The sequence below is a fragment of the Mesoplodon densirostris genome, chromosome 6 (genome assembly GCF_025265405.1).
Source record: "Mesoplodon densirostris isolate mMesDen1 chromosome 6, mMesDen1 primary haplotype, whole genome shotgun sequence".
Taxonomy (NCBI): Eukaryota; Metazoa; Chordata; class Mammalia; order Artiodactyla; family Ziphiidae; genus Mesoplodon; species Mesoplodon densirostris.
Genome location: NC_082666.1, coordinates 112,751,093 through 112,771,582, shown reverse-complemented (window position 1 = coordinate 112,771,582; position 20,490 = coordinate 112,751,093). Strand labels below are relative to the sequence as shown.

At 40.6% G+C, this 20,490-nt stretch overlaps 1 protein-coding gene across 1 annotated transcript in view; it reads right to left on the bottom strand.

The window, feature by feature from the left end:
• The window catches only part of SPTLC1 (serine palmitoyltransferase long chain base subunit 1), a 64,234-nt gene extending 46,033 nt beyond the window's left edge, over positions 1 to 18,201 (bottom strand). The window contains exons 1-3 of the mRNA XM_060101263.1: positions 18,101 to 18,201; positions 15,295 to 15,402; positions 12,033 to 12,127 (exon numbers count right to left, since the gene is read on the bottom strand). Coding sequence (XP_059957246.1) covers positions 12,033 to 12,127; positions 15,295 to 15,402; positions 18,101 to 18,157 — 260 coding nt within the window. The 5' untranslated portion in view covers positions 18,158 to 18,201. The remainder of the gene's footprint in view (positions 1 to 12,032; positions 12,128 to 15,294; positions 15,403 to 18,100) is intronic.
• Positions 18,202 to 20,490: the final 2,289 nt, after the last annotated feature.

Here is a 20,490-nt window from a genome sequence, read left to right as displayed (position 1 = left end):
AGACACTGGCAGCAGCCACTTTTGGGAGATCATCATACCATGGCAACACTGGTATTGGTGAGTGCCATTTTTGAATCCTCACTCTAGCTTATTAGCACTGAAACTGATCCTTGCCTACCAGCTAGTCAGCACCAGTACTGGGAAACACGAGGCCAAGGAGCCAGCTGGGTGGGGACACAGTCCCACTCACCAGCAGGCAGGCTATCATAGGACCCCCTGAGCCCCAGGCAATCCAGGACTAGCCCTGCCCACAAACACTAGGCCAACACTAGCTCTGGGACCCCTGGCCCTACAGCCAGCTACTTTGTGACCTGGGCCCACCCACCAGCTGGTTGGCACCAGGACTGGGACTCCCCTGGCCATGCAGCCAGCCATGCCAGGATCTGGGCATGCCTACCAGGGGCCAGCAACTTCTGCACAAGACAGGGTCTGGCAACCAACTGGACCAAGGGCCAGCCATGGCTACCAAGCACCCACTGTAGTTAGTCAGCACACCAAAACAGAAAGACTCGCTCAGCACACACACAGGGCACACTCAGAGCACGTAGCTCTGGTGACCAGAGGGAAGTGTGATGCTGCAAGTTTAAAGCAATATAAGACTACCTCAGGAAACAAGAAAAAGTTCAAATAAACAACCTAAACTTACACTTAAAGGAGCTACAAAAAGAACAAGTAAATCCCAAAGTTGGTAGAAGGAATGAAATCATAAATATTGGAGCAGAAATAAATGAAATAGAGACTAAAAAAACAATAGAAAAGATCAATGAAGTTAAGAGTTGGTTCTATGAAAAGACAAACAAAATTAATAAACCTTTAGCAAGACTCATCAAGAAAAAACAGGGTCCAGGGCTTCCCTGGTGGCGCAGTGGTTGAGAGTCCGCCTGCCGATGCAGGGGACACGGGTTCGTGCCCCGGTCTGGGAAGATCCCACATGCTGTGGAGCGGCTGGGCCCGTGAGCCATGGTCGCTGAGCCTGCGCATCTGGAGCCTGTGCTCTGCAACGGGAGAGGCCAAAACAGTGAGAGGCCCGCGTACCGCAAAAAAAAAAAAAAAAAAAAGAAAAAGAAAAAACAGGGTCCAAATCAATAAATCAGAAATGAAAAAAGAAGTTACAGACACTGCAGAAATATAAAGGATCATAAGAAATTACTATGAACAACTAAACGCCAAAAAATAGACAACCTAGGAGAAATGGACAAATTCCTAGAAATGTACAATCTCCCAAGACTGAATCACGAAGAAGTAGAAAATGTGAACAGACCAATTACCAGTAATAAAACTGAATCAGTAATAAAAACTCCCAACAAACAAAAGCCCAGGACCAGAGGGCTTCACAGGTGAATTTTTCCAAACCTTTAAAGAAGGGTTAAGACCTATCCTTCTTAAACTATTCCAAAAAAAACTGTGGAGGAAGGAATGCTTCTGAAATCATTCTACAAGGCCAGCATCACCCTGATACCCAAACTAGTGATATCACAAAAAAAATAACATTACAGGCCAATATCACTGATGAACATAGATGCAAAAATCCTCAACAAAATATCAGCAAACTGAATTCAACAATACATTAAAAAGATCATACACCATGATAAAATGGGATTTATCCCAAGGATGCAGGGATGGTTCAATATCTGAAAATCTATCAACATGATACATCACAATAACAAATTGAAGAATAAAAATCATGAACATTGGGCTTCCCTGGTGGCGCAGTGGTTGAGAGTCCGCCTGCCGATGCAGGGGACACGGGTTCGTGCCCCGGTCCGGGAAGATCCCACATGCCGTGGAGCGGTTGGGCCCGTGAGGCACGGCCGCTGGGCCTGCGTGTCCAGAGCCTGTGCTCCGCAATGGGAGAGGCCACAACAGTGAGAGGCCCACGTACCGAAAAAAAAAAAAAAAAATTCATGAACATCTCAGTAAGGATAAAGACAAAGTCTTTAACAAAATTCAACAATCACTTATGATAAAACCTCTCAACAAAGTGGGTATAGAGAGAACATATCTCAACATAATAAAGGCCACATATGACAAGCCCATAGCTAATATACTCAATGGTGAAAAGCTGAAAGCATTACCTCTAAGATTTGGAACAAGTCAAGGATGGGCAGGGTATCTGAATAGATATTTTTCCAAAGAAAACATACAGATGGCCAATAGGCACATGAAAAGATGCTCAACATCACTAATCATCAGGGAACTGAAAATCAAGACCACAATGAAATATCACCTCACACCTGTCAAAATAGCTATCATCAAAAAGACCACAAATAGCAAATATTGGCAAGGAAGTAAAGAAAAGGGAACCCTGATGCACTATTCATGGGAATGTAAATTGGTGCAGCCACTATGGAAGACAGTATGGAAACTCCTCAAAAAATTAAAAATAGAACTATCATACAATCCAGCAATTCTACTTCTGGGTATTTACACAAAGAAAACAAAAACACTCACTAGAAAATATTCTTGCACCCCTATGTTCATTTCAGCATTATTTACAATAGCCAAGATGGGGAAGCAATATCTGAGTGCCCATCGATAGATGTACAGATAAAGATTTGGTATATATGCGTGGTGTGCTGTGTGTTATTGAGTCATGGGTATGAAATGTACAGTGTGGGGAATATAGTTAATAATTACTGTAATATCTTTGTATGGTGACAAATGGTAACTAGACTCATCATGGTAATCATTCTGAAATGTACAAAAATATAAAAATCACCATGTTGTGTGCCAGGAACTAACAGTGTGTTTCAAAAAGAAACAAACTCATAGGAAAAGAGATCACATCTATGGTTACCAGAGGCAGGGTGGGGAGAGGGGGAACAGGATGAAGGTCAAAAGGCACAAACTCTCAGTTATAAGATAAATAAGTACTGGTGATACAATGTACATCATGACAAATATAATTAATGCTGTTGTTAAATTATATATGAAGATTGTTGAGAGTAAATCCTAAGAGTTTTTATCACAAGGAAAAAAATTTTTTCTATTTAATTTTGTATCTATATGAGATGATGGATATTCACTAAACTTAATGTGGTAATCATTTCATGATGTGTAAGTCAAATAATTATGCTGTACACCTTAAACTTATACAGTGCTATATGTCAATTATATCTCAAGAAAACACGAAAAAATATTTTTTCTAATTTTTAAAATTTTATTTATTTATTTTCTAACATTTTTACTGGAGTATAATTGCTTTACAGTGGTGTGTTAGTTTCTGCTTTATAACAAAGTGAATCAGCTATACGTATGCATATATCCCCGTATCTCCTCCCTCGTGTCTCCCTCCCACCCTCCCTACCCCAACCCTCTAGGTGGTCACAAAGCAGCGAGCTGATCTCCCTGTGCTATGCAGCTGCTTCCCGCTAGCTATCTGTTTTACATTTGCTAGTGTATATATGTCCATGCCACTCTCTCACTTTGTCCCAGCTTACCCTTCCCCCTCCCCGTGTCCTCAAGTCCATTCTCTACATCTGCATCTTTATTCCTGTCCTGCCCCTATGTTCTTCTGGTGGGTTTTTACCTTGCTCCTTCATCTGCTGTGTTTCTGTCTTCTCATTTTGTTTAACTCACTGTATTTGGGGTCTCCTTTTCGCAGACTGCAGGTTTGTAGTTCCCGTTGTTTTTGGTGTCTGTCCCCAGGGGCTAAAGTTGGTTCAGTGGGTTGTGTAGGTTTCCTGGTGGAGGGGACTAGTGCCTGTGTTCTGGTGGATGAGGCTGGATCCTGTCTTTCTGGTGGGCAGGATCACGTCCGGTGGTATGTTTTGGGGTGTCTGTGACCTTATCATGATTTTAGACAGCCTCTCTGCTAATGGGTGGGGTTGTGTTCCTGTCTTGCTAGTTGTTTGGCATAGGGTGTCCAGCACTGTAGCTTGCTAGTCATTGAGTGGAGCTGGGTCTTAGCACTGAGATGGAGATCTCTGGGAGAGCGTTCACTGTTTGATATTATGTGGAGCCGGGAGGTCTTTGGTGGACCAAAGTCCTGAACTCGGCTCTCCCACCTCAGAGGCAGAGGCCCGACACCCGGCTGGAGCACCAAGACCCTGTCAGCCACACGGCTCAGAAGAAAAGGGAGAAAAAAGGGGAAAAAAAAGTTATTAAAAAACAAAAAAAAAAATTTAATTAAAAAATTAAAAATAATAAAGAAAAAAAAAGAAAGAGAGCAACCAAACCAAAAAAGAAATCCACCAATGATAACAAGCACTAAAAACTATAAGAAGAAAACAAACAAAAAAGAAAAAACGGACAAATGGAACCCTAGGACAAATGGTAAAAGCAAAGCTATACAGAAAAAATTATACAAAGTTCACCACCTGAATTTTGTGATGATTCATTATTCGGTATTCCAGAGATGCAGGGTACATTAAGCTGATTGTGGAGATTTAATCTGCTGCTCCTGAGGCTGCTGGGAGAGATTTCCTTTTCTCTTCTTTGTTTGCACAGCTCCCAGGGTTCAGCTTTGGATTTGGCCCCACCTCTGCATGTAGGTCACCTAAGGGTGTCTGTTCTTCGCTCAGACAGGACGGGGTAAAGTAGCAGCTGATTAGGGGGCTCTGGCTCACTCAGGCCGGGGAGACGGAGGGGTACGGAATGCGGGGCAAGCCTGAGGTGGCAGAGGCCGGCATGATGTTGCAAGAGCCTGAGGCGCGTTGTGTGTTCTCCCGGGGTAGTTGTCCCTGGATCACAGGGCCCTGGCAGTGGCGGGCTGCACAGGCTCCTGGGAGGGGAGGTGTGGATAGTGACCTGTGGTTGCACACAGGCTTCTTGGTGGCTGCAGCAGCAGCCTTAGCATCTCATGCCCGTCTCTGATGTCCGCGCTGACAGCCGCAGCTCGTGCCTGTCTCTGGAGCTTGTTTAGGTGGTGCTCTGAATCCCCTCTCCTCACGTTCCCCAAAACAATGGTCTCTTGCCTCTTAGGCAGTTCCAGACTTTTTCCTGGACTCCCTCCCAACTGTGGTGCACTAGCCCCCTTCAGGCTGTGTTCACGCTGCCAACCCCAGTCCTCTCCCTGGGATCTGACCTCCTAAGCCAGAGCCTCAACTCCCAGCCCCCACCCGCCCTGGCGGGTGAGTGGACAAGCCTCTCATGCTGCTGAGTGCTGGTCGGCACTGATCCTCTGTGTGGGAATCTCTCTGCTTTGCCCTCCGCACCCCTGTTGCTGCGCTCTCCTCCGTGGCTCCGAAGCTTCCTCCCCGCCACCCACTGTCTCCGTCAGTGAAGGGTCTTCCTAGTGTGTGGAAACTTTTCCTCCTTCACAGCTCCCTTCCAGAGATGCAGGTCCTGTCCCTATTCTTTTGTCTCTGTTTTTTCTTTTTTCTTTTGCCCTACCCAGGTATGTGGGGAGTGTCTTGCCTTTTGGGAGGTCTGAGGTTTTCTGCCAGCGTTCAGTAGGTGTTCTGTAGGGGATGTTTCACATGTACATGTATTTCTGATGTATTTGTGGGGAGGAAAGTGATCTCCACATCTTACTCCTCCACCATCTTGAAGGTCCCCCTTTTTTCTAATTTTTAAAAGATACTTTATTGCTAACACATGATAACCATCTTCTGACAACACAGGGTTGCCAGAAACCTTTAATTTGTAAAAAGTGCAGTATCTATGGGAGTGCAATAAAGTGAAGTGCAATAAAATGAGGTATGCCTATATATAAATATATGGCAAATGATAGCAGCTGCCCTCACTAACTACTAAGTTACACATATTTCTTTCTCTATGGAGAAAACTAAAGTTGAATAACCATATTCAAAGATGAATTCCAGGCATATTAAAAAAAACCTAAAACGTATTTTGGAACAGAAGAAAATTTAGAAGGTCTTTGTGACCTTGGAATAGGAAATGATTTCTGAAACAAGTATGAAAACACACAAACCATGAGGCTAAAATGGATTAATATGACCAAGTCCCAATTTAGAATTCTGGTTCAATGAAGATACCAAAGACAAAATTAACAGATGAGTGATAAAGAGATATACTGGATTTCATGAATCTAAGATGGCATCGGCTGTATTTTATCTATCACTAAGGAAGAAAGACACAGCCAAGTAAAATGCAATGATGCAGGGACTTCCCTGGTGGTGCAGTGGTTAAGAATCTGCCTACCAATGCAGGGGACATGGGTTCAAGCCCTGGTCCAGGAGGATCCCACATGCCGCAGAGCAGCTAAGCCCGTATGCCACAATTACTGAGCCTGCGCTCTAGAGCCCATGAGCCACAACTACTGAGCCCGTGTGGCGTAACTACTGAAGCCTGCGTGCCTAGAGCCCATGCTCCACAATAAGAGAAGCCACTGCAATGAGAAGCCCGCACACTGCTACAAAGAGTAGCCCCCACTCGCCGCAACTAGAGAAGAGCATGCACGCAGCTATGAAGACGCAACGCACCCGCAAATGAAAAAAAATAAAATAAAATGCAATGATGTTTTCTTATCGTTTATATTTTAGTTCATATTTAATGAAAGGGCTATCTTGACACAGATTTTTGTCATTCTACTTTTGTACCTATGAAAAGAAAAATATAAGCAAGATCAATCAGGCAAGACATTCATAAATTCTAGTCAGCAGTTCTGTGTGCTCTCTGCTATGTAATGGATATCATGGGTATTCATACTCCCTGCTAACATATTCTACTCCCTGCTGACAGGAGGATCCTGGCGTTGCTTAGGAGGATGCTCTGCTATCATCTCTGGGATTACCTGACAAGTCAGTATCACCTATTCCCTAAGTTTGATGCTGGAACTTTCCTACTGGACTAAACTCTTAGTTTCATCTTTATGCAGTTGAATCACGTTTCTAGAAAGTAAACTGTTATTACCCAAAGGCAGTAGGAATTTGACAAAGGAATGTTCAAAGCCTTAGTCCCAGCAGCCTCTGTTCAACTGTCTGGAGGGATCTGGCCATTTCTCCTTCCATCAGCTGATTTACTTACCAGCAGTACACAAAACTCAACTGAGGTGCTGGCAGTAAGCATAGCCATGACCAAGTTCATCAGTGTGCAAGAAATGATACCCTCACCTGCCCCCAGCTGACAATGACTCTGTAATCTTACTCTGCAGCTGTAAGATTCATACCTGTTTCAGAGATCTTAAAATCGGGAAAAAAAAGTTTCTTAGACTCATTGTAATAGATTACTACTCAAAAACTGACTGAGGATTAAAATCTACACAATATTGGGGACTCTTGATAATCGAAAGATAGACTGGGAATCAAATAGAAGAAGAACTAAAAGATATGAAGAGGCATTCACAAGAGGGAAAAAAACCAGTAGGTAATAATAAGTAGATCAAATGATACTTAAAGGCTCAAATAATCAGAGAAATGAAAAATAAAACAATGTTACCAAACACAGCTGTGGGAAAATGAACACCCATATACTAACTCAGGAGAATCACAATGTAGGAAAGTCCCACAGGGAAATGAGACAGGCATATAGAGTAGTACCCAATTCCTGGTCCCACACCCCTAGAGAGACTCAGACAGGTCCACAAGAGGACATTAATCAGGTTTAATCACCAGGTTTTTTTGTGGCAGTGGGGAGTGGGGGTAGCTTAGGTATCCATCACGAGGAAAATCACTAAATTTACCCATCACTAAGTAAAACATGGTGGCCATACACAACAGAATAATATGTAGCAGTTGGAAGAAATGAACAGGAAGTCCATCTAGCAATTCCACCTCTCTGCCCTGCTTGATATTTCTTCATACCGCTCAGCACCAGCTAACACTGTATTTATTTCACTCTTGGTCAGCCTGCCCCAAGAGAACTAAGATTTTGATTTATCGGACATGCTCATCAGCACATTCCTTAAACATGGTAGGCACTCAAATATTTGTTGAAAAATAAGTGCTGAGTTAAAAACTTGTAAGAAAAAAACCAGAATGAAGTCTAGAGCACAAAATTAAAAACATACTTTCATAAAACATTAAGATTACATGGTTTCAAGCATACATACATAATAAAAATAATAACATATATGATTTTAATAACATAAAATAATAAAAGAAAGCAAAATACATGTATTACAGTGGGATACCTTACTGGGGAGAACACTGGGGATGAAGGAAATAATAAAGCAAATGAGAACGCTGCCTTACATGGGTGCTGATGAGAGCGGTGCTGAAGGGAGAGTCAGTGCCTTTGCAGGAGAGGCCCAAAGTGAAGAAAATAAAACAGAGGCTCAACTAAACCAGAGAATAAACCTTTGGCAAATTTGAGTGAGAAAGGAGGAGACACAAATGCCTGCAATGGATACACAAACCCTATAGATGTGTTGTTATATACATCTATATACAAAGTTATATGTATATATTTTACATATAACTTCCCAGGAGAATCCTATGAGCTACTTCATGCCAATGCATTTGAAAACAAAAGAAGAAATGAACAATTACTAAATGGCAGTAACCAAAACTTACTCAAAAAGGAAATATGAACAGCTTTAAAAACTCACTGAAGACATTAAATTCATGATTAAAAATCTATGCTCAACAGAACAAACAACAAATAGTGTTGCCAGGAAAACTATAAGACTAATATACCTCTGATACCAAAGCTGGGCCAGCACAGTAAGGGAAAAGAAAAAGACTAAACTCATTTTTCAATACTGATGCTAAAAATACCAAATATTAGCAAAAAAAAAAAAAAAAAAGAATCCAACAATTAATAAAAATTAACCAAACAGTCATGCTTAAATAGGGTTTATCCCTGAGCTGTAAGAGTTCTTTTTATATATTTAATATTTTGGATACTAGCCCCTTAACAAATATATGACTTGAAAATATTTTCTTCCATTTTGTGGGGTTTTGTATCATTTCTCTAGTAGTGGGCTTTGAAGCACAAATATTTTTAATTTGAATGAAGTCCAGTTTGTCTATTCTTTCTTTTGCTGCTTGTGCTTTTGTGTCATATCTAAAAATCTCTGGCCAATCCAAGATTATGAAGATTTACTCTTTTGTTTTCTTTCTTCTAAACTAAGAACTTATAGTTTTTGCTCTTAAATTTAAACCCATGATTAATTTTGAGCTAATTCTTACACATGGTGTGAGGTCAGGGTCCATCATCATTCTTTTACATGTGTATATCCCATTGTCCCATCACAATCTGTTAAAAAAGAGTATTCCTTCTCTACTGAATTGTCTTGGCATTCTGTTGAAAATCAATGGACCATAATTTAAGGTTGTCCACCCATTTTTAAGAATAAGACACTGAAATGCTAATTGCAAGCACTGTGTAAATGGGCCTGGCTTCTTGACTGATGGTGGGCTTCGCTCTATGATAATGAGACACAGACTTGTTTATTCATCTGTGGAGACCGCAACTCAAAATTTTCTGTTTTTACTCTCTTGACTTTGAGTTTCACCAGAGAGGAATCCTCCAGTGAGGTGTATATGAGGATATAAATCTAATTTCCAACTTTCTGAAAGCTGAGTTGGAGGAAACGGGCTTAGCATCCCACTATTCATTATATACTTGCTTTCTGTTTTTAGAATGGCACTTGCCTCCTCACACATTCTTAGGACTTTCAATTTATATTTAGCCTTTCCAGAGAGTAAATCTCCCATCTTTCTGCAAGTCTACAGAGCTGGAATCTGGGGTGAGGATGAGTGGCACGGTTGCTTGCAATTTTTCTCATAAAAATTTATGTATATGCTTAATTAATGTAAAAAAATCAATCAGTATAATTTAATATAGTAATGGATTAGAGGAGAAAAGTCACAACCATCTCAATGGATTAAAAAATATTTAATAAAATTTAACACTGACTTTAAAACTAACAAAAAGTTCCCTTAGCAAACTAGGAAGAGAAAGGAAGGCCTGTAACACCATACAGGTTATCCCTTAAAAGCCATCAGGAACAGGATACAGAGGCCCTTGTTACCACTCCTATTCAACACTGCATGGTAGGTATCCTAGCAAGTGCAATAACACAGAAACAAGAAGAAAATGATGCTTCATGACAAAAGTGAAAACTCTCTGGAACCCAGAGACGAAGAAAAGATATGCAATGTTAATTTCCTAGTTGTGATACTGTACTATAGTTAAGCAAGATGTTACCATTGGGGGAAACTGATGAAGGGTGTATGAAATCTCTCTGTATTATTTCTTACAACCGCATGTGAATCTACTATTATTTCCAAATAAAAAGTAGGAAAAAAATAGTTAAGCAAAATCTCTATGAAGAACATTATGTACCTTCTCTCAGAGACATAGAAGACCTAAGTATACAAGTGACACACAAGGTACGTGGTGAAGAGATTCAGTATTAGCAATATACCAATTCTCTCCAAATTAATCCATAAATTCAATGCATTACTAGTCACAAACCCAAACCCATTTTCGGGTCAAATCTGATCAGCTAAACCTAAACTCATAGTGAAGAGTCAAGGATAGCCTAGACAATTGTGAAGAACAAGGAGGTGAAGGACTCACTCTAGTCAAGGCCTATTATTAAGCTGTGGTATAAGTGAGGTTCTGGCACAGGGAGAGATAAATATACCAAAAGAATAGAAATAAAGCCAGAAACAAATCCTTTATAAGGGAACTTGACATATGAAAGAAGGGAAATTTCCAATCAGTAGGTAAAAAATGGACTATTCAACTAATAATGTGGGGACAACTGACTGTCACATGGAAAACAGGCAAATTAGACCTTTGTGGTAGGAAGGATTTTATAACCATAACATTAATGATTGGTAAGTCTGATTTCAGGACAAGTAAAACTTTCATGAGAGCAAAGAAATTCGCGAAAGTGAAGAATACAAGCCTCTCTCAGATCAGACCAGAAGTAGAAGGACATACTCAGAAGAATATCCTACATCATATTTTTAAATAGAATACTAAACACTTTCATGGCAACAGGCATGCTGTGGCAAAAGTATAAATATAAGCAAAGGAAAAACATCTACCAACTTCAAGATGGTGGTTATCCTGCCTGGGAGGCAAGAGTAAGTGATAGATGGGAAGGGATTTCTTTAGTGATACACCTGACCCCTGAACAACATGGGTTTGAACTGTGCAGGTCCACTTATACACAGATTTTTTTTCAACAGTAGATACTACTGTACTACATGATCCATGGTTGGTTGAATCCATGGATGTAGAACTACATATCTGGTGGAACTGGGTATCTGGAGGGCTGACTCTAATTTATATGCAGGTTTTTGACTGCCCAGAGGGTCAGGGCCCCTAACCCCCATACTGTTCAAGGGTCAACTGCATTTCTAATGCTTTATTTCTTTTAAAAAATAGATTTAAACTAAAGGTAGCAAAATGTTAATACCTATTACTTCTGGGTGGTAGATACATATGTGACTGATATTTTCTGTATACTTAAATTTAAGATATAAAAATAAAAATAAATAAAACATTGGAAGCCAGGAGGTAGGTAGCATAAGTGAGCTGAAGTTTCATAATTCATATTGTGAAAGTCAACAGGCATTGCCTATCATTAATCAATCAAGAAATAGTAATGTAAGCATACTGCTAATATATAGTTATGAAGGTAACCTTCAACAGATCTAAAATCAGAAACAATCCAGGTGGGAAAAAGTAGGAATGCTGTTTTTCATTTTAAATATTATGTGTGTGTATTACTTTAAAAAATATATATATATATTTTTTAAAAGGGACAAACTTGGAAACCCAAATTGGAGACTATTAAAAAGCAGTTTCTGATCTCCAGAAATTTCTAAAAATCTTATTTCAGTTAAAAAAGGAATACTATAGCGCTTCCCTGGTGGCGCAGTCGTTGAGAGTCCGCTTGCTGATGCAGGGGACACGGGTTCGTGCCCCGGTCCGGGAAGATCCCACATGCCGCGGAACGGCTGGTCCCGTGAGCCATGGCCGCTGGGCCTGCACGTCCGGAGCCTGTGCTCCGCAATGGGAGAGGCCACAGCAGTGAGAGGCCCGCGTACCGCAAAAAAAAAAAAAAAAAAAAAAAAAAAAGGAATACTATATAAACCACTGTATACTTTGTTGAGTTTACCTACAGGAAACCAAATATAAGCCCTTGACTAGCAAAACCAATTTACCCTGAAACGATGTTGTAGTTGAGAGCAGGATGGTCTTTTGAGACAGGAGGAACAAGGGGTTCTGGTTGCCACTCTTCAATCAATTCTTCCTTTTCCTACAGGAGAAAAGCAGTTAAAATACAGCACAGTGCTACTTACTGGACAGCAACTCTAGCGGAATCTAGGCTGTTTGTTGTAATGGAACCATCATAATGAACACACTGCTAGACACAGCAGCTGCTGTGCCTGGAAATGACACAGAATCACTATTGAGTTTTGTGCACTTAACCCCTCACCTCTTTCCTTATCTCAGGCTAAAGGCTCTTTTTCCATGAAGCTTTGTGGCTGACTGGAAATTTCTTAAAAATTTTATTTCTATGTTCAGGATTTTTCACTGTGGGAAGCAGGAAGTATAACTGCTACTGATGATAAAACAAAAAGTCTATAACACAAAGGTGAGAGGCATGACTGCAGGTAAGGGAGCTCAGCCTCTACTGCAAGATATGACAGACAGCCATGCCTTAAGTTCTTACAGGCATGGCTGTCACAGGAAGGGATCAACTAGACTACAAAGCACTGCTTCTACAGGCCATTGGCAAGGATTCAGAAGTAACTGAAATATACCAAAAGACTCTCATAATAATTATTGTAATAGGATTTAATTGTTTGGAAATTTCTCATAAAAAATCACTTTATTCCTTTTAGCTGTTATTTCACGCATTCCAAGTATTTTGACTATTTTGAGTTTCTTATCCTTTCTTGAACTAGAAAACAATGTAATTTTGAAAATGTAGTCTGGATGTACAGGATGAGATGAGGCACCTGATGAACATGACAGCCACAGCAATTTTTGCCTTACATAGGCCCACTCTCAATACTTCTATTTTCACACTCCTGTTAAATGCTTCTGTGCATTTTTTCCTAATAGGCAATTATAGGGCATGGCTAGGAGCATATTCACCTGATGCTCAGGCACTGAAAAATGCTGGCTGAATAAATCAGCCAATAAATTCTTCATCTATTTCTGCCAATGACTGAACAGCAGCCTGAACAAGCCTGAAGTATGAATCACGCACACTGTCCACTTGCTACCACAGAGACAGATTTGAGAATCAACTCAAGATTGCCTGGTAGTCAAGAGTCTCTGCAGGGAACTTCCTTGGTGGTGCAGTGGTTAAGAATCCACTTGCCTGGGGCTTCCCTGGTGGCGCAGTGGTTGAGAGTCCGCCTGCCGATGCAGGGGACACAGGTTCGTGCCCCAGTCCGGGAGGATCCCACATGCCGCGGAGCGGCTGGGCCCGTGAGCCATGGCCGCTGGGCCTGCGCGTCTGGAGCCTGTGCTCCGCAACGGGAGAGGCCACAACAGTGAGAGGCCCACGTACCGCCAAAAAAAAAAAGAATCTGCTTGCCAATGCAGGGGATATGGGTTCAAGCCCTGGTCTGGGAAGATTCCACATGCTGCGGAAGAACTAAGCCCGTGCACCACAACTACTGAGGCTGTACTCTACAGCGCGCGAGCCACAGCTACTGAAGCCCGCACACCTAGAGCCCGTGCTCCGCAACAATGGAAGCCACCATAACGAGAAGCCTGCGCACTTCGACGAAGAGGAGCCCCCACTCGCTGCAACTAGAGCAAGCCCATGCGCAGCAACGAAGACCCAATGCAGCCAAAAATTAATTAATTAATTAATTAATAATAAAAAAAGAGACTCTGCAGACCTATAAAACTGAGAAGGGCATTTCTTCTTTGCTGCCATAAGTTAAGCTTTAGAAACACTCATATAGTTTTTTTTTCTTCCACAGCTTTTAGGGTAAGATGTCAGCGATTACTGAATCTTGCTCTAGGTAAGTTCTGCTTTTAGACGGTTACCCTAAAATTATGTTTCAGTATCCTTCTTTTAAAATGCATATTTGTGTGGATTGACTTGTCTAAACTTAAACTAAGAATATTAGGAATGATCAACCCCTTAAAAAGTTGGGCTATAAATCTATTCCACAGCCTCATAATCATTCACGTGGAGTTCCTAAATACCAAGGGGAAAAAGTAGATTTCTGGCCAGGATTTCTGGCCCAGACCGCCCAATCTTACTGCAATGCTATCAAAAGAGTGTTCTATGGCACACTAATCCCACAAGGTATTCATAAAAAAAAAGGTGGGGGTGGGGATCTATGGTCAAGTTTAGGGCAGTTCTCCAAACAGCGGTTCAAATTTCCACTGGCATATTAAAGGTTACAAGAAATCATGCAATGAGACACCTCTTTAGTCTTCTTTACCCAGGTTTCCAAAACTTATTTGCCCTAAGAACCATTTGCTGCATATCCCCTATCCCCTAGGGGGGATACTGCCTGACCATCTCATGACAAATATTAATGATCAGGAAAGCAGGGGCAGCCAGTGAAACCAGGGGAACAATCGCCACATTGCTGTAATTCCATTCCACTTGTACTTCCTTCTGTGAATGCTCCAGAAAAGAGCAGTGCTCCATCGCTGTGCCACACTCAATGCTGCCTTGTGAACCAAAGTTTCAGGCATTTTTGTGGGAAAACATCTCTCACCGTCTCTGTATCCCTAAGTAGTATTCTGGCACATTGCTACAGAGGCTGGATAAGGAAACAATCCAAGTTACAGAAACCACACTGCAGTCAAAACTGCTCTTCCTCTCACACCTGGGGCACAGTTACTAAGTGTTCCTACCTGCGTGAGAAGGTAGGGGATTCCACAAACTCCTTGGTCCCTCATACTAACAGACTCGAAGTGGGCAGGACTGCAAGTCCTCTCGACACTTCTGCTTCCTAAGGTTTGCCTAGCTTGGGCTTGAGCTGGGTCCCTTACCATACAGAACACATCAAAATTTGATTTGGGGTGGGAAGGTGGAGAGCAGTGGGATGGGGAGGATTCTTTCTAACTCTGAATTTCCTTTATAAAGACCACAGGGGAAACTTTCATTCAGCCTTCAGAAATGGTGGTGCTTTTCCCGAGCAACTCATGTAGTCTTTCTTGTATACGGACATTTGAAATCCAGCATGCATCCATGCTTCCCGTCCAGCATCTAGTACGTTCCCAGACTGCTGTTCACTCCTAGAAAAGTATAAAGGTCTGTAACATGGTACTCCTTTGTGTATTCACTTTATCCCTGGCTTCCCCATATTTTACTTACCCTGATCTCCTTACATTCCAGAAAATATTTTAACATTTATAGTTGAGCCACCACAAGTCCTGTTTTGAAAGATGTAGCAACTATAATCATACACCGAATAATAAAACAGAGATTTAACTTCTTACCTTGATTGTAAGATCAGATCGTTCTTGTAACTTGTAAGTTTTAGAAAAAAGAAGTCTGATTATCCAGAGTATTAAAATTCCTTCCAAAATAAGATGATAAGCAGGAGCCTAGGAGTGAGTCAAAAACAAAAGCAAAAGAAGTGAAATAAACATTTCCAAAACCTGCACATAAAATGTAATTCACCTGCATATACTGCTCCCATGACCTTTAACCTATTTATTACTTCTTAAAATTTAATTTCAAAGCTCACTTCATTTCTACTCATTCCTTTTCCCATTTCTAACAGAAGGCAATTTCTCCTACATGAAAAATCTCTAAAACTGCAGCGTTAGGAATAAAAACATCTTTAGGAATAAAAATTAATTTTTAAAATTAAATCTGACACAGAATTCCAATAGTCAAACAATATCAACTATCAGATCCTTCAGGTAATTTATATTTTTACTGGTGGGAAGTGACTGTAACAAACATTTCGCAGCTTCACAAGCCTTCTACAACCCCCACATACCATGGATAGATTGAGAATTATTTGGACACCAGTTTCCGTAATTCTCAAAGACTTTTGCACAACTTATTATATTTCCTGTATCCCCAATAGGCCTCTTTAAATTCTCCTTGGAACGTGGAAGAGAAAAAAAGACTTTATAAGTACTTAAAGAAATAGCAGGTCTCTTTTCTACCACAGTTCCCCAAAAGTATGTAGTGTTTTCCATGTCAACATCCATAAAGGTACCTTAATGAAATTATCCACATCAGGTCTTCTTTTCAACTGTACATTTCCAGGATAAAAGCCAGGCTGATTTTCATGTCTTACACAACTAGATACAGTAAGTGCATATAAAAGATTCCAGATATCAACTAAACCTCCATAGGTCAGTTATGGGGTGCTACATTATAATAGGTTGTCATCGGAAAGTCATTTAAAAGAGGTATTTATGCAAAAGGGAAGAGATATGGGGATATATGTACATGTACAGCTGATTCACTTTGTTATAAAGCAGAAACTAACACACCATTGTAAAGCAATTATACTCCAATAAAGATGTTAAAAAAAAGAGGTATTTAGAAACGTAAATACACATTATTTTCAAACATTAGACAAAAAGAAAGCAATGATGATTCACAATAGTTAAAAAAGTTCAGAAGGGGGGACCAGGGAAACTGCTGACTATTTCATAATAAACTTTCAGGTCATTGGACAAATAACTTTAAAACTACATACATGTTACATATGTATGGGTACACAGCAAGACTCCTCAAATTATGCACACACTGTGCACAGAAATTAGAAGCAAAACCAGAAACCTAAGACTATTTTTAAAATTTGCTGATCCCTCCTGACTATAATTCATTTAAGAATGAAGACTCTACTAAAAAAATCCTTTTGGTTTTATCAATAATTGGATTATAGTTGACAAACATAAGTCCAAGTTACTAAACATTCCACTCCACAAAGAAATCCTAAAAAAAGGTGAAATGTTTACTGAATTAATAAAAATCACAAATGTGGCTTCTTTTCTTCCCTAGGAAATGTTACATCAAGGAAACCTTCTCTCAAATCTCACTCAAGGTCAATACCAAGGTATGAGAAGTTACATAGTTACAGGGCAGTCTTCAAAAAGGCAGCAACAATATATAGTAGAAATTATTCATTTCTAAAAAAGAAAAAAAGATATCTTAAATTTTAGTGGTTCTTCTTAGTCACTATAATCTACCTAAGGCTGGACATCACCTAAGCTCTATTTGCTCTCTTAACTGTTTTTTTTTTCAAAAAGTCCTGATGGGTTTTGCAATAATACATCTTGCATCATCACCCTTACCAGTAAGTGCTATATTAAGTTTTAAGAAAATTATGAAAAGAAAACAGATTCACTTTAAGTGAATGTAAGCTCTGTAAGCACAGGAGCTTTTACCTGTTCCCTCATTTGCACCATTCCTAGCATCTAGATCTCTGCTGTCCCATACTATGGTCACTAGCACCATTCAACTACTTAAATACACATCTAAATTAAATTAAACGAAAAATATAGCCCCTCAGTTGCACTAGCCACGTTTCAAGTGCTTAAGAGCCACATGTGGTTAGTGGGCTACTGTACTGAACAGCTCAGAGAACACGCAGAAAGTTCCATTGCACAGTGTATGGAAACTCACTAAATGTCTAAAGAATGAACATTCTCCAAGACTGACATTTAAATTTCGTATTATTTTACCTACCTGAAATAGCTGGCCTTTCAAAAAAGCTCCTAACTGGTCTTTATTTAAAATTTTACTAAAATAGTTGTATCTTTACAAGACAGAAAATGGGAAGTAGGCGGAAGAATGACAAACTATTTCACATACCTAACGAAATCATTCGGCTTCCTTTCTAACCCCACGTCCCAACAAAAACAAAGTCCACCTTATTACAATTCTTTCCCCTATTCCCTGCTCCACAGTTCCGAGAACCTGTCTTCCCTAGGACCTCTCCAGACTGATTATGCACTCTACTTTCATCACTCCGTTTTACCATCAGTCCCAACTCTTGTTTTTGACTAGCCTCTCTCCTGTATCCGAGCAGCACCTGGAAAGGGCTCCGCGCTCGCAGCAGCGCAATACGAGTCCTCCGGCTCCGACTCCCGCCCGTGCCTCCCTAACATTCTGCCACTGGGAAATGTGTGCGCCTATGAGCCTTTCCAGCGAGGGACGCCGGGGGTCCGGTCGTAACCGGGCCAGCCCCGCCCAGGCCTCAGACCAAAAATCCACACAAAACGTCCCACTTCCCCAGGGCTGGGTGTGGTCGTGGACCCCTGGGGCCGCCAAGCTCACCTCGTAGAGCGCCTGTACCATCTCCACCAGCACCCACTGCTCCGCGACCGTCGCCATAGTTAGCCGCCAGGGTTTCCTTCCGGAAAGCGGGCCACAGGCACGTCAGATATTGCGCGGCGCGGCCCAGTGACGTCTACACGCCCGGAAGGCGGGGCTGCCGTGTGTTGGGCACCGCCTTCTTGCGCCTGCGTACTGGGCGGCCGGTGGCTGCGCTGGCTGAGGAAGGTTTAGGGGTGAAAGGTCAAGTTGGGGTCTGCTTGGGTGCGGGGAGGAGTGGGAAGCGGCAGGCTGGTCCCGACAGCAGGTGTTCACAACGCGGCCATTATGTGCCAGACCCCGTGCTGGGCTCTCAGGATGGAGAGATTTTAATAAATGGCCCTCGCGCTTGGCAGGCAGTTGGGTGCAGGGAGTTATTAATGCAATCGCAAACATATTCTTTACTTTTAAATTACATAAGGAATGCAGGAATGCATTATCGTAAAAAAAAAAAAAAGACAACTCTTATATAGCACTTATCGTGTATAAAGCCTAGCCTAAGGCTTTGCAGGTATTAAGCCATATAGGAGCTTGGTGTGGCACCTTCAAGAGCCTATGTATCCCAACGTGGTGTGCACACACACTTCAGTTGGATTTCTTAAATATAACCAGGAGCATAGGGACAATATTGTTCTACAATTTGCTTTTCTTCCATTCTTTTTCTGGCTATAAATCTTGTGTTTTTAATAAACGAAGAAGCCTATTTATTGGAATAATTTGTTATGTATATTTCTCTTTCCATTTTATTTAAACATTTTCCTATTGATGAACACTTAGGTTTTTTCTACTTTTTCACCTATTACAAACAATGTTACAGTAAACATCGATGTGCCCTATTGTCTTTCTGTGCGTGTTGGGGTATATCTGACAAGTTTCCTCAAAGTCGAATTTTACTCAATATGCGTGTTAATGTTGATAAATACTGCCATACTGCTCTCCAGAATGGCTCAACCAATTTTAAACGTTTGAAAGTGTATCCACACTCTATCTCATGATGGATATTATCAATCTTTTGAAATTTCTGGCCAATTTAATTTAATGGAGATAAAATGTCTCTTCACTGAATTTTACTTTCCATGCTGCTGGTTATTCATGGTTATTCTTATATGTTTATTGGCATTTGTAGTCCGTTCGTGAATCATCAATTCATATTCTTTGCCCAGTTTTCTATTAGTTATTTTTCACTTTCTAATGGATGTATGGAAGCTCTTTATGCATTCTGAATATCTTATATTTTCCTATTTCATATGTGACAATTATTTTTGCCCAATTCCTGTCTAGTTGTTTACATTGTCTTTTGTCATACCTATATTTTTAATTTTTATGTAATGTGTCAGTCTGTTCCTTTATTGCCTGTGGGTTTGTATCTTACTTAGAAAGACCATCTTCACCACACTTAGGTTTTCCTCCCATGCTTCAGTTTGTTGTTTATAGTTAGCTCTTTAATTATTCTGGAAATTATATTTTTGTGGCTGCCTCACTCTAATTTCTATCTCCATCTTCACATGGTCTTCTCCTCTTTCTCTGTGTATGTCTCCTCTGTGTTTCTTATAAAGATACTGTCACTGGATTTAGGACCCAACTGGATAATCCAGGATGATCTCATCTTAGAATCCTTAATTACACCTGTTATAGCCCTTTTTCCAAATAAGGTGACATTTACAATGTAGGATTAGGATTGGGATAAGACCATGTCTTTGGGGGTCACTATTCAACTTACTACCACCTCCTTTGTTTTCTGATCCTACCACCAATCTCTCTCACCAGTTTTTCCCAAGAATGCTTCTTAACAAATCATTTTCACACATATCCTTGTCTCGTAGTCTGCTTCTGGAAAACCAAACCTGATAGAGCTTGTATCTGGAGCATCTATTTGATTCCATTAATCTATTTTATTTGTGCCCATTCTGATACAATATTACTTAAAAAAATAGATTACTTATTTTGAAATATTTTCAGGTCCATATGGCATTGTAAGAAATAAATCAGAGAGATCTCATGTCCCCTTTACCCAGTTTTCTTCAATCATAACATCTTGCAAAACTATGGTACAATATTAAAACCAGAATACTGACATTGATACAGTCAGGATACAGAAGCATTCCCTTGCCACAAGGATCCCTCATTTTGCCTTTTTAAGGCTACACCCACTTCCCCTTCTCCCTCCTCAGTCTCTGTCCCCTGACACCCCCTAACCTGTTCTCTATTTCTATAATTTTGCATTTTTAGAATTTTATATAAATTGAATCATACCATAGGGGAAATTTTAAGATTGGCATTTAAAATTCAGTATAATTCCCTGAAGATTCATCCAGGAAGTTGCATGTAACAAAAGTGTTTCCCTTTTCATTTCT